This window comes from Chiroxiphia lanceolata, chromosome 4 (assembly GCF_009829145.1).
Source record: "Chiroxiphia lanceolata isolate bChiLan1 chromosome 4, bChiLan1.pri, whole genome shotgun sequence".
Taxonomy (NCBI): domain Eukaryota; kingdom Metazoa; phylum Chordata; class Aves; order Passeriformes; family Pipridae; genus Chiroxiphia; species Chiroxiphia lanceolata.
Window position 1 is genome coordinate 11,781,149 of NC_045640.1, and position 27,377 is coordinate 11,808,525.

General features: G+C 37.9%; 1 protein-coding gene across 15 annotated transcripts in view; it reads left to right on the top strand.

Moving 5' to 3' along the window:
* ABLIM2 (actin binding LIM protein family member 2) overlaps positions 1-27,377 on the top strand; it is a 140,273-nt gene that overhangs the window by 104,131 nt on the left and 8,765 nt on the right. For 5 of the 15 annotated variants that reach the window (XM_032685220.1, XM_032685223.1, XM_032685228.1 and 2 more), the window contains 9 exons: positions 464-562; positions 5,960-6,061; positions 7,372-7,425; positions 12,388-12,440; positions 13,057-13,165; positions 17,579-17,637; positions 19,634-19,688; positions 21,046-21,110; positions 21,290-21,370. In XM_032685220.1, the coding sequence (XP_032541111.1) occupies positions 464-562; positions 5,960-6,061; positions 7,372-7,425; positions 12,388-12,440; positions 13,057-13,165; positions 17,579-17,637; positions 19,634-19,688; positions 21,046-21,110; positions 21,290-21,370 (677 nt within the window). The remainder of the gene's footprint in view (positions 1-463; positions 563-5,959; positions 6,062-7,371; positions 7,426-12,387; positions 12,441-13,056; positions 13,166-17,578; positions 17,638-19,633; positions 19,689-21,045; positions 21,111-21,289; positions 21,371-27,377) is intronic. The other 10 variants (XM_032685226.1, XM_032685227.1, XM_032685231.1 and 7 more) reach the window with 8 other exon arrangements.

Genomic DNA, 27,377 nt, shown 5'->3' on the forward strand with positions numbered 1-27,377 from the left:
TGAACTAAATCCTACCGGTGTGCACTGCTGGCAGTGAGAACTGGACCCACTTGTGGCACAGTTCTCAGCAGAGACAAGGCTCTCCCCATTTCATTTCATGAGATCCATTTTGAGCATTTATCATTCCCTCTTGCAGCTTTTGAATATGCAGGTTTTCCCCTGAGTGCAGCCATGCTTTTTGTGGTGCCTTTTCTGGAATATTTTCTGATGCGTTACAATTAAAGCATTTTATGGGATACTCTTTCTGTCTGCGGAAAGCCCCTGTCCCTTGGCCAACCCTGTAGTGTGGCCACTGTCATGTTCTTAGCAATAATCAGCAAAAGATGAAGTCTTAAAGATAGACTATGTTTTCTAAGCATCAGGAGGAAAATGTTCCGGAAAAAAAAAAGGACGGCATTGTAATTTGTGGCTTTCAGTAAGTGAACTAAATAGTTTATTTTCACTTACTCTCTGTTGCCCCCAGCTGGTACTCAGAGTCTTGGTACCAGTAGCTGCATCTCCCTGCCCCAACACCCAAGCCCTACATCTACATTCAGACATCATTACATCCCTTTCTTCAAAGGTAAGGTCCAGGAATGCAAAACCGTGCTGTGATACTGTAGATTTATTCAGCTGTGTTTCACTTTTATGTGTGTGCAAGCATGGCTTCCACTTGGATAAAATTTGTCTTAATTTTGTGCAAGTGCTTTCTTGATGTACTGTGTAAGTTTTACGAACTGAGTGGGTATGGGTTGTTTTATTTTTGCTTTTTCCAGTGAGTGTTAAGTGTCTTTCAGAGGGGTGGAGGGAAGGAATTAGCTTTTATAATGAAATTGAGGGAGGGAATTACTTTAAAGTCTGTTTGTTCTAAAATATCTTTACCCTATTGTGGTGATGATAATTAATATAATAAGCTTATACATTGGATACAACATAGGGTGATCAGTTATCTAACCTTCCAACTTTTAGATATTCTTCCTATTATTTTTAGCATTGCCAAAAGTTATGGCAGCTGGTTAAATCAATACAGCTGCACTGATTATCAATTAATCTGTGCCATATATTATAAGACAAGAGTAACTGAATCAATTCTCCTTCCCATTAATTTTTTTGCAGTGGATATTAACTTTTAACAGCTTCCATGTTGAGGATGTGGGACAGTACTGAGGAATGCCAAGAAACTTTGAGGCAAAGCTATTTTTTTTTTGCTTGTTAGCTAAATGTCAGAAAGAGAAGACATTCAGCTACCACATCTTCCCCTGCTTCTATCTTCTCTAGTAGCAGTATCAGCTGTAAGGAGACATGAATGGCAAACATTTTCAATGCCTGTTCCTTGACTCTCATGATTTAATAAAGTAAAATTGTTGTTCTTGCTGCTGTAACCATTACAGAAAAGAAAGTGACCCTCTGCAGGAGATAGACTTGCACACTCAAGTAAATAGCAGGCACTCATTTCCTTTGGAATAATAAGTAATGCATCTTCACTGGGCCCTAATGCATCCAGAAACAGTTCTGCCCAAAGTCAGCTGAATTTCACCGGTATGAACAGGAACAGAATCAGGCTCAAGGCTTCCAAATATGATCCCTGAGGGAAAATTTTGGAGGAAAAAGCTGATGAGATTAAACTGATTATTACCATTTCAGAGTCAACCTGCAAATCTCCTTTCCACAACAAGAAGCAGTCAACCTCCCATGCATTTTTTGGAAGGCTGGCAGACACCCTGATATTCTCTGAGGCACTGCTTTTTTAATCTGTCCTCTAAATTGGATGGTATTATACAACCTGATGTACTGAGTAAGAAAAACTTCTTTGCTGTGCTGCAGTGCACAATTTCACTGAATGGAAAGCTCTTCCTCGAAGTCCTGCTGGCAGTTACTTGGCAGCACTCCTGTTAAAATGAGTTTTTGTTCAGTGCTACCTGCTGTTGCTCAGAGCAGCAGCAATTATTAAGTGCTGCTGTTTGGATGAAGAAATCCTCAAGTTGCTAGTTCCTTGTACCCAGATAACTGTTCGTAATGTGATCAAAATTTTAATATTTTGCAATTCTGAAGCACTTTTTGTCAAGGAGCTAAAATATTTTTTAAGTGGTACCTTAAAGTGCTTCACAGTGCTCTTGTGAGGCTAAAAAGGTGAACCTGTTTATAATTTTCCTAAATAGGTAATCCTGAGCCTTGCTGAGGTTGTATAGATTATCCACTGGTTTACACTGAGTTAATATGTCAGTCCAAAAGGAGTCAGAAGATTTACCCTATCCTTTTCAAGATCTCTGAATTCTGAGTTCCAGTCTGTGTTTTTTTTTTCACAGAGGAGCCTTTTGATGGTGTGGATGTGCTCTTTTTTTTTCTCTTTGAAGTGGTTAGTGTGGAAAGAAGAGGATTGTAGCAATAGTTGCTTTGTATCCAGACCAAATTTAATGTTGCCACTTCAGTTTTAAGAAAGTGAAATCATACTTGTTTAAAAAAATATTATTAAATCCAAAAGTAATACACTGCTTCATAGTAGTAGAAGTAATCTTTGTAGAACCAGCACTCCACATTTGTCATAAAAGATATTTCTTTAAGCTTCCAGGAGACAGATATGTTATTACCCTAGGGAAATTAAGACAAGCAAAATCTTCTTTTTGATTTCACTGAGTTTGCATCATATTTTTCCTGAGAATGACATGGTTCATAATTTTTTTCCAGCGAAAAATATGATTATGGAGTTCCTGTTCTTCCGTCAGTGTACTGTAGCCTGGCTCCCATGCAGTATAATAGGATGATCTGTTCTTCATCATGAAGAAAAGTGGTTTGGTTGTGCTCTTTTAAGGGTTTTTGTCTTCAAAATAAGTCCAGCTGCACTTCAAGAAAGCTTGGCAGTTCATGCCCTTGCAAGTCATAGGGTGTGATATTCCAAGCACCTGTGGTTAGTGTGGCTCTTCCTCTTGAGGTAATGGAGTCAGTGGGTGTGCTGAGCCCTGCTGAAAATATGCTTACTTAAAACATGGTGGACATTATCTTGCCTTTCTAGTGCAGGAGCACAGCTTCCAAAGCCCATTTATTTGGCTTTGAAAACTTGAAAAGAATTAGTCATCAAACTTCAAAAAGCTTTGTCTATCTTAATGCAGCGTGGGCAGAGATATAAAAGGATCCGGTTTTGTGAGTAGGTTTGGACATCTCCCTCATTAGGCCAGAGGCATTTGTTTGTTGTTCAGTCCTGAACTTAGACAGCTCTTACTGTAACTCGTTATCAAATTTCCCATCCTCCCAGATAAGATAAAAGCTGACTAGGAAGGAAGTATAAGCAATATTATACTTTTCCTGACAGTCCCTTGAAAAGGGAGCATAGTCAAAGCCCTGGTCAGTTGGCTCCACACACACAGACTTAAATGTGCAACCTGCCCTGTCAGCAGCCAGAGGACACAAGGAGGTTTTTGTGCTCAACACTCAAATTCAAAGTAAACCTTTCCAGATTCTTTTCAAGTTAAACAAAATTCAGGGAAGAGTTCAGGGTTCTGGTTTTTTACTCTTCACTGACCAGCAAAGCAGATCACAGCCTGTGGATGCTTGTGGCAGAAGACAAACCCAAAAATTTGAAAAATTACTCTCTCTGGTCTTTTCTCTGAGACCTTATTTGAGGTTCTTTATCAGTGTACACCAGGCAAACCTTGAAAGAGATACTTTATTGGCAAAGTCTCATTTTAGAGATTCAAATTTAGCCTAGGTTAAGCATTTATCTGTAGTTCCTACACAGTAACTTTCTACATGGGTCTTGAGTTTACTTTATTATTAAACACTTTTTTTGTGTGCAAAATGTGAGATACAACTACTGATGCTTGTCCAAATCAGTGGCAGAATTAAAGTTTAAATGTGAATCAGCTTGTATGAGTGGGGTGCAAGAAGAACCTTTTCCATCATTTCATCATTAATTCTTCACCTTCGAGCAAGTTGGAGATGATGGCTTTGTAAACTGCTCCACATAGATAATCACTTGGATTGAGCAACTTGTAGATTTTTTGTCCCCTGGTACTTGTTCTTGTATCCTGTTCTCTTGCAAGTTTATTCCTCTTAATTAATGCTTCCTCCTGATTCCTTGCTGACACTCTACCCTATTCCTGAAGAATGACTTTGTGTGTGGGTGTGATACCAGCACCTTGGGTCACTGATCAAAGAAGTGATTATTCCTGCAGGTCATATATGAATATACATTTTAATAATATGCTGATTTTTAAGTAAATGAGGAATTAATTCCTTGAGAACTTTCATTTTCTGTTTAAATTAGAAAATTCCAGTAACAACATCTCATTTCAATGAATGACATTACAAGATTTTTAAGAATTTTGGAGTTGGAAGGGACCTTACTTTAATAAATATCTACCAGTGACATTGAGGCTTATTCCATTTAGTAGGGATGGCCAGGAATCTGGGCAGCAAGCAGCAAAGAAAGAGCAAATTCATAAATGTGCAGTGAAAACTTGTCACCCCTTTTTTTCTTCCAAGAGCAAAATCAAGAAACTGAGTAACTGTCAGGTTTCTTGTCCGAGGAATACTTGACTGCAAGTAGGTGGTGACGCACCAGATTCTCAGTAGTTCCGTAATTCTTCCCTTGCATTTTGGAAGGACCATGGGCATGTGTAGTTGTGATTCCAATTTCTCAACTTCTCAGATTACACTTTTTCAACAAGAAATCACTGTTAGTGAGTACACAGTGGCCACAGCTGAATGGTTTTTGAGTTTTAATAAAATAACAGATGCAAAATTTAGAATGGATTGGTCAGTGTATTGTCATGAGATACACAGCACGCTCTTCTGACCTTGTCTGTCCTGTTTCTGCTCCTGCTGAACTCAGTGGCACTACCCTTTGACCTCGGTGGTGCATGTCAAGGCTGGCAATCCGATGCCAATGCATCCACTGCTCATCAGCAGGGCACAGATCACCTCCATGGGCATGGCCTGGACAGTTCTGGTAATCCAGTAGCTCTGTGGTTATAAAACGTCCCCTCCATGAAGGTAGAACTCAGTTACAGATCCAGTACCCTGAGCCGCTGCATTTTCTTTACCCCCAACATAACTTGCTATAATTTCATTGTTACTAGCCATTAAATCTGTGCTTCGTCCACACTAAAACAGTAATGGCGAATTAACAGTCATTTTATGTAAGAATAAATGTCATGTTTGCTTCCAGTTGCTTAACAGTGCTGTAAATTAAAAGGATTTTACAAGTCCCAAAAAAGTAGAGCTTTACTTTTTTGTTTGCCAACCAGCACTATAATGCCATAGAGTGTGCTTCAGGGAAATAAGAGGAAATGAATGGCACCTAATGAGCATTTGACAAAACGTAGAAAAATCAATATGGGACAATCTTATGCATATCTTGAAACTTGGTGAAGCGACTATGGCATTATAGATCCATGACTTGATAATCCAACCTTGTTTGCATAAAAATAGTGTGGCATGTTACCTGTGGAAAAAGTTTACAATTAAGAGCCGAATTTCAACATCTCTTTTTGTCACTGATACCTGCAGGATTATTTGACTTAACCATAACATTTGTATTTTGATCTAGTCCTGCTTTGAGATAATTTAAACACTACTGAATGATTTCATTACTGGTTTCAGGGGCAGGCTATGAGCCATAGCACTAAACTTTTAAAACACTTGCTCAATAGATTATTCAGTTAAGGCTGTGCAAAAACACATTACAGGATTGTGGATGTTCTTATCCTTTGATTCTCTTTATGAAAGTGTCATTAAAAGAGAAGCTTTCATTTCAAAGTAGGGCAGTTTAATCTGATATTATCTATCTATCAGATACTAGTTTTTGATGAGTCGTTTGGCGTCTGAGCCAGTTTACTGTGCTGAAAAATAACGGGTTTTAAAAAAACATGGATTTAAAACTGTTGGATTAACAAGTCATTTTGAACAAGCTTTTATGCTTGAAGTACTCTACTTTGCTTTCCATTTTTTCTTTTATCTGCTTTCTTTGCTCTTCCCCTTGGAGGCAGTGAAAGTGGTCGGAGCACTCCAAGCTTATCCATGTACTCTGAGAGCAAATCTTCACCTTCTGTCTATCAGCAGGCTCCTAGGCATTTCCATATTCCAGGTAGGCATTAACTGCTTAGCTTTTGATCTTCAATTGCTGGCACCTGTTTATTCTCTTCTGAATGTAATTTTCTTTTGGCATCGATTTGTGAATTTCAAAGTCGAAGAGAAGAAAATGACTGACAAGTAAATATCTGTTACCTGTTAAACTTCCTCTCAGAAATAAAGGAGTTAGGGAGCTGTGTGCTCATGTACCTATATTTTTTTTAAAAAATTGCTGTACAGGAGGCACACAGTGACAAATGTTGCTAAGACTATAGAGTTACAGCAGTGCTGGGTTAATGGTTGGACTTGATCTCAAAGGTCTTTTTCAGCCTTAATGATTCTAAGAATCTATGATTTATAGTGCATAAGTCTGTTGAATGTGTGTGCATGAGGAACAACTGAAGGGGTTTTTGTTTTGTTGGGTTTTTTTCCTCCTTATCCATCTGTTCTCTGAATTTAAAAGTCATATTGACATAAACTTTGAAAGTAGCTGGAAGACTTCAGAACTGCAGGAAGCTCACTGTGGCTGGCTTTGCGTATGTACTGTAGTGTTTCCAAGTTTACATTCAGTTAACAAGAATTAAATTTATATCCACACTGTTTAGTTTTTTGACTGCTAAGAACATCTACCTGTTCAGTGGTGTAATTTGTTTATTCATTTTCTGCTTCTGGGGTTAATGTTTCTATAAAAAGACCACAATTAGGAATTGTATCTACTCAGGTCCATAGTACTGAGTAAATCTGATATCTGTACAACATGATATGGGAACCCTGGGCTGTGGCTCTGGGGGCTTTCAGAAAATTCCTGGAAGGCCAAGTTAGCTATACAATTCCAAATATAGAAAAATTATAGGATTTCCTATAAGAATATTGGGTATCACCAGTGTAATCATTTATATCTGAACATGTACATTTTGTTTGTAATTAATGGAGAAAGTCCTTTTTCAAGTGTGACTGTTACAGTAGTCTGTTGTATCTCTGTAGGAATTTAAAGTAGTGACAAATATAGCCAGTTTCTCTTTGCTGTCTGTGAAGTATACCTATCACCAAATGGATGCCATTCAAGGTGTCTTAAAGCATTCTGAGGGACTTAGGGGGGATTATGTTGCATAGGTAGGTATACTCAATTTTTTCAATACATAAAGATGATGGATAAAGCTCCATTTTTTTTTTGCAATAACCAGTGAATGACAAACCACTGAATGAATGCATAGTGTTTGCTGAAGTTTTTTGCATTGTTAGTGTTGTTGACAGGAGACAAGAGCGGCGTGGTCTGAACTGCTTGCTTACTCTTTCATTCTTTCCTTTCTCTTTCCTCTTCCTCAGACACTGGCGTAAAAGATAACATCTATAGGAAACCTCCTATCTACAAACAGCATGGTACAGTCTGCTTTTCTCTGTTGCAGTTTTATCTACTTGTCTATGAAAAAAAATGCATATTGACTCCCAAATTTGTTTGCTGTAGTCTTTGCATTTCATTGCGTCCCTATAATCTCAAACAGAAAAGGAGAAAAAGTAACATGAAAATTAAATAAATATTGTTTTGTATAACATGCAGTCCGAGGATATAGTAAGTTCTCCAAAACTGGGATGATGGTATTTTGATTTATCTTGATAATTCAGAATTGATACTAACTTTAATGCAGTTTTCTTATTCATGGAATGATAGGAAACGTGAATGTTGAAGATTGCTCTTCTGTTTTCAAACCGTGCCTTGCTATATCTAGTTTTTGTAAATCTAACTTCTAAATTGCTGGAGAAAAAAAGTGTTCATTGACAGGTGGTGTTCATTGATAAGTGGCATAGATGAAATATCTACTTTTCATCTGTAAGTTCTTCAAGCTGTAAAATACCACTAACAATAAAAGATATCAAATAACAATAGATATCAGTAAGGTAATAGATAATAATTAAATGGATAATAATAAAATATACTAATAACAAAAAAAAAAGAACAAATGTAGTCACACCATGGCAGTTAGGAACAAATTCAGTAGCTGGTAACATCAACGAGATGTGATTGGAAAACCTTTGGTTGTCCCAGCAATGACATTCTAAACAACAGAAAGAAATATGTGATCTTTTTATGCCACTGAGAATCTGAATTAAGACCTTAGTAAATACGAAAAATAAAAATATAAATTCTGCTTTCTTCTATTATTATTTTTGCAGTATATTTCACTTATTAACATCAGTGCAATTTCCATGTTAGTGTGAGTGCCGACTGTGTTCTCAGTGATGTTTGACAATGGTCTTGGTTCACAATACATGACTAGTTATAGGGAATTCATTTTTCTAAACCAAATTCCACTATTAATTTTTGAAAACAAATACATGAGGTTTCTGATTAAAAGAGTCATGACTTGGGTACTCCTGTACTCATGAGCAAAGGACAAAAATAGAAATATAATATGTGATATGTCTGCCCCACACCAAAAACTATTTTCATCGTGACTGTACCCCCACCTTGGCAATGAATGAGAGAATAAAATAAACATGAGGGATATTCAACACACTGTGAGCTAAGGCACTTCGCGGATGAAAGCATGTGCCTTCAGGGATACAGGTGGGAGAATGAGGTTATGGCACTCTTCCTGGCGAGGGAAGTTCCAGGCAGTGTGAGCAGAGTCTTTGTTGGAGCAGCTCCTCCTGTCCTATTGCCTTTTGCAGCACAGAGGTGACTTCCTGTGCTATACCTAGGAGTGAGAAGGCTCTTTGTATCTCTACACCCATACTTTGGCTTCAGCTGATAAATTTCATTGAGTGAAAGGTTCAGGAGCTGCAGATACTTTAAGGCTGTCAGCCTTTATGGCCAGAACAAGGAAAATACATTTTACATGTTTTTCTTCTGTGGTTACAGGGGGCTTTAACTGTTTTTGAATTACCCAATCAACATAGTTTTTAAAAAGACACTTTTATATAGTTATCATTTTTGTACTGTCTTTCTTGGGAAATTACAATTATTTCTGTTTGGTTGAAGTTCTAGTTTGGATCTGATACAGCAATATGAGAAAGAGAATGGTCACCTGATGCTTCCCAGCTGAGTGAGTCAGCCTGTGCAGGTTCACTGTAACTGGTGCTTCATGATAAAGTAACTGCACATTCGGATCATCCAGATTTAGATAATCTCTGTGGGTTTTCTGTGGATGGTTTTGAGCAAAGCCAGACTTGCTGACATTTCAGTGCACTTTAGGTGTTGGTCTTTGATAGACATTTTCTGCTCCAAATATCCTAATCTTGAACAAACCAATGTTACCTTTCAGGTAAGAAGATACTATCTATCTGGTTTAGTGCCTGATTTAATCCAATCAGCCAACCTTATAGTCTGCCCAAGCTCTCTAATTCCTTCTTGGTTTTAGATATACAAATACTGACAACAGAAAAAGTTGAATATTGTAGTGGTGTTTGGAAAGATCATGAGCAAATGCAAAATAACAATCATCTGTTGCAAATCAGCATAGCTTCACTCATCTACAGAAGCTGATGATAAGACTCTAATGTCCTGTATCCTGACTGTGTCATTTAATTTTATAGATACTTTTGGTTTGCAAAGAGGATTCTAAGCAACGGCTTTTTTTTTTTTTTGCCAACTGGGCATTTTTACACCAATTTTCTGTCTGTGAAAGTCTGGATTATGTCAGTTTTGCACTGCTGTGTGGAGTTGTCCCCTGTAATCACTGGAGCGAGCGCAGAATTAAATTAGCAAGTCAGCAATCTCAACAGGTTAATAAGAATAAATGTTTTAAACTTTCTTTTCTAGATTATAGATGTTCTGAAGGGTTGTGTTGAAAATACATGCTTTTTTTTTTCTACCAGAGAGCAAAACATAATTTATTCTAACTAAGAAATGAAACAAAATAAAAACCAGGAAACAATAACAAAAAAAAATCAATAAACTTTCCTTCCAATAAAAAGAGTATTAAGTAAAACAAAATTTTTAATAATAGTTATCTTTTGTTCTGGAAGGATTCACAGCTAAAGCGTGAACACAGGATGATTCAGCTCCTCAAGCTAATGGGATGCTGAACAAATACATGCTGAAAAGGAGCCAGAGAACATTCCTTTGTTGAAGAGACCAAGTTTGAACAAACAAGCACAAGAATGTTCTTTAAAACAAAAAGTGCAAGAAGCTCTTCCAAAACATTTGGCTTTAAAAGGTTTCATTTACATCAGCACCCAACAGATTTGCTGTAGCTACAGCTTCTGTGTTTCTGTTATAAACACCCAACTTCAGAATGAAAAAAAGGTGAAAAAATGGGACATGAGAGAGATCAGGCTTAGATCTGGGGTTGGAAAGTGAAGAGTGTAGTAGCCTGCATGGTTGTTGAGGGGTGTGTGTGTGTTCATGTTTTAGAAATATTTAAACATCATTCAGAGTTACAACAAAAGAGTTTTGCAGTCCACAGTTCATGTTGGGTTCATGGCAGAATCAGGCATCCCTTAAAGTGATGAAGGTAATGCTCAGTACTGATGAAATTCAGGGAACTTGAATTTTTCTGCCAGCAATGTGTTGTATGAAGCCCTCTCAGAAACTTGGGAGGGACTGGCCTTCATGAGCCCCACTGATTTTGGTTGTAATCCTCTGCATCTCTTTTAAGTCAGATGCTCTCAAGATCCTGTGGAACCTTTGAAATTTCTGAGTAGCACCTTGAATTAAACTTGTTTTTTTCCTTTGAGACCATCAACATCTTAAAACAAAACAAAAAATTCCAAAAATGCATCAGATTCTCCATATGGATTTCTGATTTAGTGAGAGCAAGATCCATAAGCATAATGTGGAACAACTTGTTGACTGATGATTTAGGGTGTGCTCCCAAAATATCAGCAAAAATGGTTTATATCCTTCTTGCAATAAATAAAGTCCTCATCTGTCATATTTGAGTACTTCTTCAAGTACTCAAGTATTTATTTCTCAGAGAAGCAGCTTACCATCTTGGGAAAATACCCCTGTCAGGATGCTATTAGCTAACTGTGAAAACCTTGGGTTTTTTCAAATCCTCTACAGTTACAGATTTTCACCTCTAACCTATAGATATTTTTCATTTTTAAGTATCACCTCCTCAGCAATAGCAATTAAGCTCTGGATGTGAGCTGTGGGATGGCATCAGAAATTGGAACAGAATAACACTGAAAGGCTTTTGGTGGTGTCCTTTTGTCCGTGTTGTTTAGATGCAGGGCAGATCCTCTGCAAACATACTGGCTGGGGAAATGGAGAGGGCAGAGTTGTTCCCAACTTGCTGGAAGTATTGCAGCACATGTAACGATGCAACTTAATCTCCTCTTCACCTCTGTCTCTAAGAATCTTGTCTGAGGCTTAACTTTTGTATTAATATATTCTTTATATTATTAATAAATATTTTTTTCTGCCTACTTTGCATTGCATGGGGCCATTTTTTCTCAGGTGTTGCAGACAGTCCCCTTGTTGCACTAACTTTTCATGGGCTTGATATTATGCTAGGTTCTTATATTACTCCAATTTTACACCATTAAAACTGTCCCCAAAGCTACATGGAGTGAATAGGGCAAGTAGGACTGAAATTTTGAGAACTTATTTGAAATGATGTGAAATTTGGCACAAAATTTTTCTGTAAGATTCACAGGTGTGGAACAATACTCTGGAACATAAATGACACATTTGATGTTTGCAAACTATCTAATGAGTAGCTTTTAGGTTTTCAATTTTCTTAGCAGGTTGGAAAGTTATAAGAAAATAAATCAGTGGTAAAATATCAGCAATATTTTTTATTAAAACACTCTTTAGGAGGACAATATTGTCAGAAAAGTGGTTGGTCAAGAATTTTGAATTTTAAACACAATCTGTCTTGTAGATTTCATGAGGAGTTAATACCAAGTTTGTTCCTAATGTTCTTTACCATCATTGTCTATCCTCTTTGGAAACTTAGGAGATCCAGGTGTGCTGACCACAAAATATCTGTGTGACCATATGTAGTTTCATTGCCATGATAACACAGAAGAGTGCAAAATGGCTGCACTGTGTGCGCTGATCATATGAATCTGTCCTTAAGTTATGATGTAGAATTATTATTCTCACCAGTCATTCCCCAGAGACAGTTTCTTCCTAAAAAGATAGGTTCAAAATCCAGCAGGAATAGATTCTCTAAATTCATTTGAAGGATGAGTATTACTGTAATAATTTCAAAATTATTTTAAGTGATTCTGTGAAACCATAGCTCTACGCATAATTTTCTGCCCAGCTCTATTTTATTTTAAATTGATTTTTTCCCCCTCTTAAAAATATTTGTAACATAACTGCAGTCAGAACAGAAGACCAAAAAAATGTTATAGTCTATTCTAATTTTTAAAATTAACTTAATCTTCCAGCAGCAAGAAGATCAGAAGGCGAGGATGGAAGCTTGGATCAGGACAGTAAGAAGGTAATGATCAGATAGAACAAGAGGGAGTAGTTTATTGATCTTCCTTGAAGCAACTGTTTTTTAAAACATTTTCATACATAAAAGTGTTCTTTCATGTAACTGAAATAATCATTACTACTTTTAGGACCTTTCCAAGAAGACATAGAAAAGCTTGATCTCTCACCCAAAGGGTTTAGAATGTACATTCTACAGTAAAGAGAAGTAGGGATATTGAGATTAAGAGCAATAAGCTCATGAATTTTCGCTCGGTCTCAATATATAGATTGGTGATTCAGCTAATCCTGTGGACTTTTACTTAGGGTGCATATTAACACAGAAGAAAAATGTTAATAGCAAATTAATTATAAGAAAATGCCATAGTGCATCTTCTACAGTGGGGCACAGTGGGCAGCTTCACGAACACAGAAACTATCCTCAGCCCAGCTGAAAGTTTGAAGCTTTTGGTAGCTGTAGTGTCTAAGTGATTATACAGTCCTTTATAATTTGATAAAGGATGGTACGAGTTGCAATGAGCATAAACATATGAGCAGTTCACAAGACTTCGAGACTGGTGGAGCAGGGAACTGCATTCAGGTGTTAATCCTGTATCTTGTAACTGGCTCTTTACTCTCTCCAGCTGAAGACCAGTTGGCTTATTCTGAAAGGGGATATGGACACCAGAACTAATTCCCCGGATTCAGAAACACGGTCCCTGTCTCTTACTGCCGGAACCGACAGAGATTCCCGTGAGTGCTGCAACCCCGGCCTGCTGGCAAAGCTGAGTAGGGCTTCCTTCCTGTGGCAAAGGAAGGTGGCCCTGCTGCAGGGCCACATAGCTCTAGCTGGCTTTGTGCTTCATCTCTCAGTCATAATTACACCTATTTGTCTGTTTGTTCTGCCATGGCTTGTAAGCGCTCAGTGCCTTCAAACTTCGATAGCAAAACTATAGTTTCATGTAAGTGAAAGAAGCAGCATTGCCTGTATAAATGAACTGTTGTCTTTGGAGAGCAGAGGTTCCTTACCACAAAAACCTGCCCCTCTTAAAAGTGCCTATTTATTATATGCTATTTATTTTCAATAGAAAGGATGGCAGTATCAGGCAAATTTTTCACTGGTGCTAAATACTTCTTGACAGAAACTATATATTTTGAATACTGGTAAAGCTACTTCTTCTGTATTATGATAAGCACAAAGAATACTTTTCTCTAAGTGTTAACTTAGCATATGCTCACATTTACAACCTTATAAGGTCATAGAAATCTTCCAGGTGGAAAATGGAGTAATTTTGTAGCTAGATTCAGGTCTGGAGACCATATGCCCATGCTAGCTGTCAATACCACAAGCATGTTCTACACGTTTCTTACTCCACATTTCAGCAAGTCAGGAGCATCAGAATTGGGTCTGATTTTTACTTCTAGATTACACGAATGACAAAAAATAGGTTAAATGAATTTTAACAGATAACTAGGCCATTCCCCTCCGTGCCTCCTCCACTTTACACCACACAGCAGTAGCAGGTCATCTGGGGTAAACAAGTTGGGGAAGCAGTTTTCCAAAAGAATGCATCCAATGCAAGGCATGTCTGGCAGCGAGGCTAGGATGTCAGTCTTGTGGGCATTTTGGTAATGTGATAGTTGGCTCCATCAACTTATATTAAGGAAATTATGGCTTAGCTATGCAAGAAAGAGGGAAAACAGATGCTGTCATAAAGCTGTAACAAGATAAAGAAGAAAAGTTCTTTCAGATCATCAGTCTCACTGGTCTAACTTGAAGGGATTTGATAACTCAATCCTCACCAGAGATCTCATACATGTGCACAAGGTGTATTCCCCCTGGGCAGGGGAAACCAAGTCTGACCACCTCACACACCTAACATCTCTAAGTCATTGCCCATTAATGAACACCTAAACCTTTCATTGTAATACACATGCTGGGTGTGTTTGGAAGCTTTCTGGAGTTGATCTGAATCTTTTCTACACATGTATTGAGAGAATAGTCCTCGAGCACAAAAGGGGGAGGTGTGTAGCACACCAAGAACTGTGTTATACAGGTACAACATATCGTGTTGATTTTTTCCCTGGGAATATTGCTATACCTGTCACTCTTCTATACCTGCATTTCTTTTATGATTTTTAATTCTCTTGGGAATGTGGAGCTATTAAAACTAAAAGTGTAAAAGATAGTTTATACCTCTGTGTCAGGGTCAATATCACCTTTGTGCCAATGCAATATAGGTTCTGTAGTTCATTTTCCATTGCGTTTTATCATCATTTCTCGGTCCCTCATGAAAGTTGGCCCCATTACCCAATTAGCAGCTACACAGAAATGACATTGAGGAAGTTTTCTTTTCCTGATATTTGCACTTTTTTTCCCCTTTCTTTATGATTTTATTCACTAAACTGACTATTTTAATACCCACATACATCCTAAGTAGTTCCTTCTCTATTGAGTGTTTCCCTATTTAGTTCTGAATATTTATAGCCTGTCACATGCCCCATTGGCCACAGAAGAGTAGCTTCCCTATCTCTTGCCGTTATGGTTGAGAACTCTGACTTCCAGCCCCATCTTTGTGGCATAGTCAGTGACTATCAGAGAAAATAAACCTTTTGGGTATAGGTTTGGTGCCAAGTGATTACATGCAGGGTAGGGGGAATTAGCAGGCATCAGACTGCGAACTGCTGGTGATGTGTCCAAATATACTGAGAAAACAGCCCTGCATTTGTCTGTCTAGCCTCTGAGCAAACCAGGGAAGGATTATTCTGCTCTAGAAGGTATTTTGCCACATTACAGGATTTATATGCCCAGAAAAACACACCTAACAAGAATGCACATCAGTGAGAGGCCTGTGCAACTGGCAGGCAAGAGTGGAGCTTGCATCTCCTTGCTTCCACCTGTGTGAATGGGTATTTGTTACTGTATATGTAAATGTTTGATGGTTAATCAAGTACCATAATTCATGATTTTAAGTGTCATATATTTAGGAAAGAAGATATATAGCAAAGTGTGTAGCCCTTGCTGTTCACGTGTCCCTGATGTGCTGAGAGACAACCTCAGAATACCCAGATTGGAGCGAATGTCATACAGGAAAAAGCAGGAACCATATTCCTGCAGAGGGTAGTTGATGTTCAGAACTTGCCTAATTAGAAAGATTGCTTTGTCTTGGCTAGTTACTCCAAAAAATTCGCTGTCCCAGTATATCTGCAGCGGGCTGTGACGGGGGGGGGGGGGGAAGAAAAACCAAAAAAAGGCAAAATAAAAAGCGTCTAAGGTGGTGACTAAGTCCGTGGGAAACAGAAGCCGGTGAAATACAATCCCCTCTGGAGTCAGCGGGTTTCACTAGTGTGTTTTGGGCCATTTCGGCTCAGTTCTCCCGTTGGGTTTTCCCAGGCGGCCACACGGTGTCGCCTGTGCCCGCGGATGCGGCTCAGCCGGGGAGGCGGCTCCTCACTTGGGCTGTGTCTGGTTTCAAGCTGGTCTTTACCTTAGCGCATTTTTCCTTGGTAACTGAGTAATATTATTTGGAGATAGTACAAAACTCTCTCGCCTACATCTCTACATCTCTCTCTACGTCTTCGCTGTAGCCAAGAAATTGAACTCCACGCTGATGTTCAACACTGGCAGTTTTTTCCAGGCAGGAGCAGAGATGATAGTTTTGTTGCAGATACAGTCATTCTGTGTCACAAGTGTTATACTTTTTGCCTTCTGGTGTCACTGCCATTCAGATAACAGGCAGTTATAAGTTTCTCATTTCATTATCTTTTTCCCTCTCTTAAATATAAAAAACTCAATGGTAAGAGATATTGGACTTGCAATTTAATGTGATCTTATTGTTCCATCTTTAAGTACATTAAGTGCTTTGAATTTTGGTTTTATCATGACTGTGATTCACTGGCATACCCTTATTCCATTAGCTTTCCATCCTTGCTCAGTACTCCACCTTGTATTTTGTGGATGAAATACTCCTTCAGTGCTGTAGCCCTTAACTAGGTTACCTTTCCCCTGTGCTGAGTACTGACATAGCACAACTCCCAGTGATCTCACTTCTTCTTTCCTTGTTTCTTTTTTATTTGGATAGCTGGAGAAACTTTTGCTATTTATTTTAATATCATTTTCAGTGTTTGACTTAGCTTGACTTCTGGCAGTCTTCACTTTATCTCAGCACATTATGAGCTCCTTGCTGATCCACCTTTTGTTTTTTTCTTTCTGTATGCTTATTCCTGATAATCTCCTTAGGGTTTTTATTAATCCAGTGGTGTCTAGATTCCCTTCCTACATTCCTTTTTGCACACAGACAGCTAAAACTTTTGACAGAAAGAAGAGCTGTACATTCAGTTCTTTGAACTAACTGACTTCTGTAACACTTTGCATCAGTTTAACATAGTTTCCTGTACTGGAATCAAGAATGTTTATTACACACGTTTGTTCATCTACTGTTTAACTTTTAAACTTTCTTATTAGGGTCTTATCATTAGAAGTAAAGGCTCTTCAGTTGTCTCAGAGTGACCACACACAGTTTCATCACTATATTACATCATTTATCCATGGTACACCATTTGCCAATTTTCTCCATCTAAAAATGTTCTTTCACTTGAGTGTTTATACTGTTGCTGATTTACTTTACCCGTAACTATATCTTCATTTTTGCTTTTTTCCAAGAAGTTTTACAGAAAGCAAAAGAAATTTTATGTTTGTTAAGGTTTTTTTTAAGTGGTAGGGTACCAACCCTTCTTTTTTAAGAAACAGAACCAAAAACCAGACTACATACAGCATGATCAGAAGTGATGTAAATCTAAAATGATGATACCTTTAATCCCAGTTTCAAGTCATGATTTAACACTAAGTTGGAGGACAGAGATTTCACAAGCTCTCAAATCACAAGCTTTGCATCACACAGCTGCATAAAGCTTCCATAACATGAGCCCCACAATTCTCTTCATGTCATGCCCTGGTGTGCTGTTATTTCTAGACATTGTTACACATGTTCATGTACATGAAATATGGAGAAAAGATGAGCATAGCTCAGTTATATTTCATCTCATTGATAGAATGTACTTACTGATCTTGTAATTGCTGTTTCTGGATATTTTCTTGGATTCTGTGTTATAATAGGCTGTAAAGGATTTGCAAAAAAATATAGCTATATCTTTTGTCTTTTACAGGATTTCCATATTCTAAATCTGCTTCTCTACCTGGCTATGGAAAGAATGGCTTACATCAGGTAGGTATACATTTAAATACCTTCTCCAGGAAATAATGTCTCATAAAGAGACAACTTAGTAACTAGTTGAAAATCTGCACAGTAATAACACTTCAAAGGTGTTTTGGCTGCCAGCCCTGTCTGACAGATTCATACCCTGTGTGAGTTAGAGTTTGTCTCTCTGTAAGAATAAGGCTGACTGAGGCGTCTCCTTTTAATTGTGTGCATCATGAGCATTAAGAACCTTGAGTCTCCTCCCAAAACAAACAAAGGTCTAAAATGTACAGGTTGCACATATTAATAGATCACAGTATAGCCTGAATTAATGATAGAGATGGTTAGGCCCGTAATTAGGCAAGTAATGATCTTAGAGCAAAGCTGCTCCAGCCTGCGTCCATTGTATTTCTTGAACCATGTTCTGCTTTTTTCCGGTATGCACACACACAAGTGTGTGTGTATGTATGTGTATATATACACACAGTCATTGTACTTTTAAGGCAGGGAGGAAACTACAGACAGAATGACAAGCAGCAATCTAGAAGGAAAAATGCCTAACCAAATTATGATCAGATCAAACTAGGCGTTTTTTTTCCTAACCCTTTTTTTGCAACTTTTATTAGTCTTTAGAAAAAAGACATCTTTGACACTGTGGCTTGTCTTTCTCTCTGGAGCCTAGCATTATGGGTTGTCAGTTCATGGCTTATATTTTTAGGTGAAAAATCATTATGCTTTATAGTGATAAGCTGTCAATACATAGATGCATGTGCACTTACATTTTGAAGATTGATTTATATCCAAATTACATGGACAGGACCTCATTCAAATTCACTTCTTTCTCAAAAGGAAGATGTGAAACCTGCAAAAGCACATAAGCAGGATTAAACTTCCCCAGTAATAAGAGTCAAACTGAGAGTCACTGGTAGGAGCTACAAGAGAGCAACTATCAAGGAGTACCTAAATGGATTTTTCAGTAGTTACTGAAAGTTCCATCCTTTTGAGTTAATATTACAGGACTAGTTATGCATGTGTTGCTTTGATACCTGGTTGCCTCAGTTTGTCTCTGAAGCAATGAGTGGCACTGACATTTGATTGAATAAGATTTAGGAATTTGAAAGGGTCTGTATAAACCCATTCCCATCTATGAGTCAAGAGTTTTTCCCGACTTTTCAGAATAAGTTTTGCCCGTAACCTGAAATGATCAAGGCACTGAAGTGCCCAGCCACTTATGCCCAGGCACTGTGCTGGTGAGGCAGCAAAGCCATCCCAAGGCTTCCCACAGATGAAGCCAAAGCAAATTCAGGAAGCCATGCAATGTGATGGGAAAGCAGCAGATGGCAGCATCTGTCCCCCCTAAAGGATCTCAAACCTGTAGAAAAGTTGAAAAGGTTGCTCATGGTCAAATCCTTGAGGCCAAAATTCCTCTTAAAATAGATGTCCCCTGTTTGGATTGTAGGTTCATACCAGCTTTTGTGGTTTGTTATGTTTAATCAGCCATCCCAGTGCTGCATAACAGAACAAACCAAAAGCAAACAATAAGGAGGCTTGCAGGTTATTGTGAGCATAGCTGTGCACACTGTTGATACCCTAACAGGCAAAAATGAGACTTGGGGGAAAAAAAAGTCATATAATAATGCTTTTCTGATTTCCTGTACTGTTTTTCCTAATAGCATTTGCCAGCAAAGGAAAAAGGTAGCACATATACACAGTTCTCCCTGGCCTTAGTGGCATCAGCGGTGTGAAGCAGAAAGCAGGAGAAAAGTTTCAGTGCAGCATAAGTGAGTTGTGATGATGTCAGTAAGATGTCTGCATCACAGGGAAGGGCATGTGACAGTTTCAGTCTTACCTTGCTTGCTTGAACAATTAGTTAGAGTGAGACTTATTTCTCTTTGTCTCACTCAAGGATCTGTATTTCGGTTGCGTAGTACCAGCTGGTTTTCTTTTTTTTTTCTCTCAACAACGTGCAGAGTGGTTTTGTGGTGTATTTTGATGCTACATTACTTCTTTCTTTCTCTGTCAGCCTGAAAACATGGGCCAATATGAAACGGACCAGGAGGCAAGCTGGGGGATGAAAGGTACATTGCAATATCATTTCCACTCCGCTTTGTGTTTTCTTCTTTTGAGAATGTTTGTTAACATATTACTATAAAGGTTACTATTCTGAGGTCATCCTGTAGTTCTCATAATAAGGCCTAAAGAGAGACACAGCTCAGTGTCATATTTGTCACAGAGAATCTTCTGTTTACCAAGCCTAACATAAAGGCCTGATGGAAGTCCTGCAAGTCAGAAGGTGATGCAACCAGGCTGAGTCAATAGTAGGATCCTTGATATGTGTCAACAGACTCTCTGGTGTTGGTCTCATGTCAAAGACAGAAGAAAATTTAGGATAATCACTCCTTCAAGGCTAATGTGAAAAAAAAAGTCCATTGTGCTTTTTGTTTGTGCTACAGTGTGGTTAAAATGTACAGAATTAAAAAATGAGAATTTATTTGCATTATATTTTTTTATTGCAGTTTAAGTGGACTATGAATTCAATATGGAACTTGGGTTGGAATTTTCAAAAGAGCTGAGAAATTTTAGGAACATGCATCAATTCCTGGGGAAGAGTAGGATTTTATTTCCCAAGACACCTGAACCCATTTTAAAAATCTTATTCTGATGCTTCACTTTATGCCTCTGTGTTGATACAAATCTTTGTCTCTATGTTTGAATAGTTTAAAGTACAGGTTTTGAAAAGTAGACTTATGTCTTTTATTTCAGACCATAAAAAGGTCTGTGAAAACATATTGGCTATCCTGGTTGCATTTAATAATCAGAGAATAGATGACTTTTTGGTAGTCATATATATAGTTACACAGACTTACTAGAATTCTCTTGTGCTAGTATAGATCCAGGACTCATTGTCCACACACCTCCAAATAACTTTTTCTTCTCTATCATTATTCCCACTGCAGTTAGCCCAAGTGCAGGATGTTGGCATCTTGGAATATTGTATTATCTTAATGGTTTTCATATATGTTCCCAAACTGACATGCCTGTAATAATCCATATATTTTAACTATTTTCAGTAAAGAACAATAAGGGCAGGACTTTTGGATGACAGACTGACTTAACTCTGCACAAAAGCCTCCTGTAAAAAGAAAATCCCAATTTTGCCAGACATACTCACCGTGTAACCCAATGGCATCAGGAGATGGATTTTCTGTAATAAACCTTTGATTTCAAGGACTATTGCTTTGGTAATAGACAGTGTTATAGGCATTCAGTGCATGGGGGTTAAATTCTTACTATGCATGCAGTTATCCAAAAACTATTGAGAGGAAAGAAATGTAGTAACATAACAAATTTCTGAGGTACCTAAATGTTTATTGTGGTGACACTAAAAGAACCTTACAAATTCTAAACTGTGAACCTGTTCTCATTCTCTTGCAGAATACAAGGTAAGAAGGGCTTTTCCAACACTGGAAGAACAAACAGAATCAGCACTTCCTAGCAAGGTTACATGGGTTCCTTTCTTTTTTTTTTTTTTGTTGTTGTTAATTTTTGTCCCAGTGAAATATTTGTCAAATCAGGATGCAAGTATGTACCACTTAAATTACTAAGTTCCCCACATGGCCATTTCCACATATCAGAATCAGATTCAGCTGGAGTTCATATGCTCTTGTCTTTTTAACAGATTTATCCTTATGAAACACTTATTGTAACAAACCGAGTTCGTGTGAAATTGCCTAAGGATGTGGACAGGACCAGGCTGGAGGTAGGAATGATATTTGCTCAACAGCTTTGCAAGCATTTGTCCTGTTTGTTTACCATGCTAGATATTCTGGTGCCTAAGTAATAGCAATGAAGAAGAGAGGAATAACATTATGTATGGTATTATATTTTATTTCAAAAAAATCAGTTTGCAGGCAATTTAACTAAAAAAGAATAGCCAAAAACCTAGCAAATGTCTGACCAAATGACATTTTAGAAAGATACTGATGAAACTCATTAGTTTTGGATGATTATACAGGATATTGAAACTTCAAGTGGGGAGTGTGGAAACTTGGAGTTTGTTTTATTTTTAATTCCTACAAAAACATCCTCCTAGAATAACGTAAATATTACAAATAGTCTCAGTTTATCCTACAGATACATGGGCCTATGTTTCCTGTCCATTGTCTTATTCAGGCTTTCCTTTGGCTGTGTGATCCATGGTCATTATGCTACAGTTTTGCTGTAGCATCCACCTCTCTCAAAGAGTAGTAGTATAAGATGGAGAAATGCAAATATAATTTATTATAACAGAATGCTTAGTTTCCAAGTTGATGTTCAGGCAAAATTCCTGAGGTTGATTTTTGATTGACTGAGCAATGACAGGACTGAATAAAGACTCACCTAAACTAACGTATCTTTCTGTGAATTACTATTAAGAATAAGAAGTGATAAGAATATTAGACTTTTAGGAATATTTGTATCTAAATAAATTTACTGTATTTTTAACTTGATAATGTGACAAGAAAAGAAAAAGAAAAATTAATTTTAAAGGAAGAAAATAAGAAAAACTTTGAAGGAACAGAAAGTCCCTTATTAAAGATAAATTTTTAAAAACAAATTAATTTATCAAATTTGCATACATGTAGTAGGTTTTCACATTGGTGTTATTTTCTTAAATACTTCAATGTGCTTGTTGCTTGATTACCCAGCAAGTAGTGTTGCTTTGATTGTAAGGAAAAAAGAGCCTCAGATGTGTGCTATTTTAAGCCTGGGATATAGCAAGGCATAATAGCAATAACAAAAAGCATGATGAGTCCGGAAAAAGGAGCAGAGAGTTGGAGGGATGCTCATCTGGACATATCTTATAAAGTTTTCTTTTATGTATATACATACACATGTGTATGTCTGTATTAAAGAATACAGTCTTTGTTTAAACGCATCAGACTGGCCTGAATAGCAAATGTAGCTCTAAATTGCTTTTTTACGACAACATATAGTTTGCTTTGGATGGATCATGCCTGTCCTGGCTGCTGTTATCTGTAACTCATACACCGTCCTCAGCTGGGGTTGCTGTTTGTTTAACATTGGAGTTGCTCAGTCTGCCTCACACCAGGTGTAGAACAGGGCCTGTTGGCTCAAGGAGCCCAACCACTTCAAAGATCTCACAGAGGTTTGCGAAAAAGAACAATAAACAAGATCTGCTTCAAACCTGCACCAGAACAGCAATGAGGGGACCAAGCCAATCCTGCTGATTGCTGCGCTATGCTACACGTGTGTGTCTGCAGGAAGGACTTCTTTGTAGACCATCTCACATTAAATAGGGATTGGTAGTTTTTTAAACAATTAAATTAGCAGTTTAATAGGATTGTAACTACTGAAAAAGCAGAGTCAGCTGCTCATCTACACATTCAAACCATATGCAGAGTTAAGTGACAAGCACAAACCATTGCCTTCCCTGCCGGTGTCTTCCCCTCTTCCCTGACCTTTTCTTCTGTGTTACAAAATTGCTAGAAATAAGTAGCTTTGGATAGAAAAACAGTTTATTATTATTTCCTCTTGTGTCAGAAGAAGAAGAAGAAAATTGTAACTTACTTACTGACTTGTGCATTCAGCAGATTTCAGGCTTGCGCAAGACCCAGGACTCAGGGAGCCCAAGACTTTGTGAGTTTATAGGTTTGCACAGAAACAGACACATGGACACAGACACACACCATCTCTTAGTAGAGGGCCCACATAACATATCTTAGTATCTTCAAGCTTTTGAGGACAACACTGGGAATACTGGAAGCAGGTACTAAGGTTAGATTTCACCATTTCTTGAGGTCCATTTCACATTTATTACAGGGTGTGATTCGATGCTTGGAATCTCTAGGAGGCAAGTGCTCTTTCCAATCAGAATTGGGTGCCAACTTGTGTTCTACTTCCATTCTGCGCAGCCAATGTCACGTGTGACAGGGCTGGATTTTTCCTACAGAAATGGACATAGCAGTGCTAAGTCCATGTATTGTCCGAGAGTGATCTACCTAGGAAAATATTCTAAGAAAAAAACCCATGTTCTAATACACTAATTTTATTCTGATCAGTTTTGTGGGCTGAAGCCACACCTTACCCTCGCTGCTGCAAATCAGAACAAGCTCCTGCGTGTGATGGCTGTGCTCAGGGTACAGGTGATGCCAGTGAAAGGAGACTTAGAACCATTGTGTTTCATATCAGCTATCAAACCTGAAAGCAGTCTTACTGTGTCCTCTATGTTAAGAATATCTCACACGTGATGTTCCTGATTTCCTGGTCTACAGAGCAATAAGGTGACTAAATTTGCATGAGCTAGATTTATTTAACAGCCGTCTCACAAGTTGACTTGAAGCAGGCTCCAGTTTGTGAAACAGTTTGTTGTGAACTTTGAATGATCCAGCATAGATGTCATGGAAAAGCCAGCGTTGTTTGTCTCTGATTCCCTCTTCCAAGGGAAGTCACATATATTGAGTGTTCCTATCATGAAAAGTGAGCTCAAGTAGATGGTATTAGCTCCTGGGGTCAAATTAAGGGAGGCTGCAACGAAGGCTTGGCTGATGTTCAAGGACCGCAGGAGGGTGGGGGTTTAATGGATGGCAGTGTTTTCCTAACTTTGCTCCCATTGTGAGTATTTTTTAGATTACACTGTTGTGCAAGAAATTTATTTAAAGGATTATAAAAATATTTTCTTGTAAAAATGCATATTTTTCTAAGGCCAAGAGGTATCTAGAGATTAGGAAGGCTCAACTGGTAATAAATGCACTCAAATAATAGTAATTCTTTCTTCAAAAGTACATGTATCTAAGCACAGAAACACTCAGCATGTTTTTGTTTGCCTGTTTTAACTCAGCAGTGAGACAGAAGTACCTAGTTCCTTGTGTTTCTCCAGGAGATGTTTATGCCAACAGTGAACTAATACATATAGCATTGAGAACCGGTCATAGTGAGCAGCCTGCTGATTTTTAAATACATTGTTGGCTCTTTGACTTCTGAATAAATAGCCTGGATCTTGCTTTAGTGTAAGCTGATTAGAAATGCAAGGAATTTACAGTAGATAAGGATTTGGCCACATACGTTTTTTTCGGAGCTTCTCTCTACCACAGTGCTGTTTATTGTAATGTCAGATGAATGGAGCAGCATTCCCCTGAGCTATTCTAACAGGAAATGGTGAAGAACAAGTTCATTCAGATAATGTTGCAGAACAACAAAGCAGTAGCACAGGGGTGGATTATACAACCTGGGTGGAGAAGAGGAATTGCACCCTCACAGCCTCTGCAGATGACATGAACTTGAGGGACCAGCAGTTAATGCTTAGGTGAGCAGAGTCTCCGTTCAGAGGGACCTGGCCAGGCTGGAGGAATGGTTGACAGACTTCATGAAGTTCAGTGAAGATAAATCCAGATTCCTGCATTTGTGACTGAGTAGTGCCATTCATCAGAACGAGATGGGAGGAACATCAGGTACTTGCTGAAAAGTACCTGGTGATCCTGATGGAAAATAAGCAGAACATGAGTCAGCAGCTCAGCTTTGTAGTAAAGGGGTTATAGAGTAAAACATGCCCTTCTCAGATGTAGGCACTGGAGAGGCAACAGTCACAAGTTGCAGGAAGGGAAATTACAACTGAAATTACACTGAATACTCTTTCCTCACTGAAAGAGTAGTGCAGTGACTAGGTTGCCCAAGAGGCTGTGGAGTCTCTATGCCTGAAGGCATGCAAAACACAGCTGGACAAGGCCTCGAGGAACATGGTCTAATTTTAAAGTTGGCCCTGCTTTTAAGACCTCCATAAGTCCCTAATTTGCTTAGATTGGTATATTCTGTGAAGACATAATATAATTACAAAACATGATTTTTTGGTGAACTTGCTGCAACAGCATTTGAAAAAAAAATACGTAATTTGGTTTATCTTGGAACTTTTTATCTTTCTTTTTTTTTAGTGCAGGGGCTTAAATGTAAGTGTCCTAAAGCAAACTTCCCCATTTTGAACTTAAGTCCTGAGTTTTCAGAGACTATCACCTTTGGATGGTACACATTAGCACATTCCTTACCTGGTGGTTTTCCAGTGGTGATCCATATGACCTTTTTCACTTTTTCCCAAAGGAAGTTGGTCTTAGGACACTTTTGAAAATCTTAATAACTCTTTTAAATAATAAAAGGTATTAAAGTACTTTAGCCTTGGGCTCCTAAAAGCATGTACTTGATACATTTATCTCAGATTGGGTATTGTTTTCCTGGTCTTCACTCATAGTAATGCAGTTCAGTGCTTGCGAATTCAAATTGATGGTTCTTGCCCAACTGAATACATTTATTTCTTTTTTTTCCTCCTGAAGTTGCTTTTATCACAGAGTATAACATTTCTTTTGTGGTCACAGGCTGGTAGTTTTGAAAGCCAATATAGTTCAAGTCTTCTGTTTGGAAACCATCTTGTAGTGTTTTCATTTGATTTTCTTGTCTTAATGTATCTTAGTTTTTTTAGCCCTTTTTTTTTTTTTGAATGTCAGGAGTTAAAAGCATTATCCCTTTGTGCCTATCAAATGTAGTAGAAAGTAAATTATTCCAGTTTTTGTTTGAGCCTGTTCATTCTTTGTTTGACAAGGATACACTGAAACAACTGCAAAGTAAAAAAAAAATACTCTGGAATGTCAAGTAGCGAAGTTTCATTTGCCACCTTCTCTTGTAAACAGAAATGAGAGATTTAAACATGGGTGCGGTCTTGTTTGAACAGAGCACTCACATTAATTCAAGCATGCTTTTCCTCCTGGAACTGCTTGTCTGAATTTGCTTTAGGGATAACATTTTTTTCCACTAGTTTTTATTCAGCAGTCAACCCTGGGTTCTAGCCATTTGGGCTGCAAACATTTTAGAGCTTGCTTCCAGTATTTGAGCCTGCATTTATAAGAGCCCGATCTCTTAGAATCCATTCATACAAGTAATGTTGTGTGGGGAAATTCAGAGCAAAACTGGAATGCTATGTGTTTTAACACAGAGAAGCGCAGTTTGTAGTTTGGGGCTGGATTTCAGGTTATAGGCTCCCTTTGCAATGAAACTCATAACCTGGGGTGAAAAAGTGCAAGTCACTGACTTCAGTGGAACTACTTCATACTGTTTGACTTGAAAAATGTATGTATGGCATTTCTTATTCTAGTCATGTGCTTGTGTTGTGATCAGTGATGCATGTCTATATCAGTTTTCAAAGCCTTTATAAAAGGAGCCATTATAAAATGAAAATATGCATTAGAAATGATGTGATATGATGTGAAAACTAATTTCTATGTGAATGGACACACTGTAGGAGTGAACAGACATTAGATGCAGACCATTCATATTACATTCATATTACATTCATTCATATTACATTCATATTACAGATGCACTAAAGTCCAGACTAAGGGAAACTGGAAAATCTGCTTTACCTAAATCAAATGAAATTTTTGAAACTCAAAATCTTCTTTGTAGTTTCATAATTCAGTATGGATTCCTATATTTGGGGTTATTTATGACTTATTTTCTTAATTATATTTTTTTAATTGTATTTTTATCAGCAGTCTGCTGAAGGCAGTGACTTATTCAGTGTCAGTATGAAAATTTTCATTTGGTTGAATGACAGGATGATGCCATAGTTTATCCTCAGAGATGTTCTATGTGTGCGCTGTTTACATAATATATTGAAACACCTGAGAGAAATACTTGTATTTTTTTCAGTATTTTGTATCTTAATGGATGACTCAGCTGGGAAAAATACTGACTATAGAATGCTACTATAGAACATTTTCTGT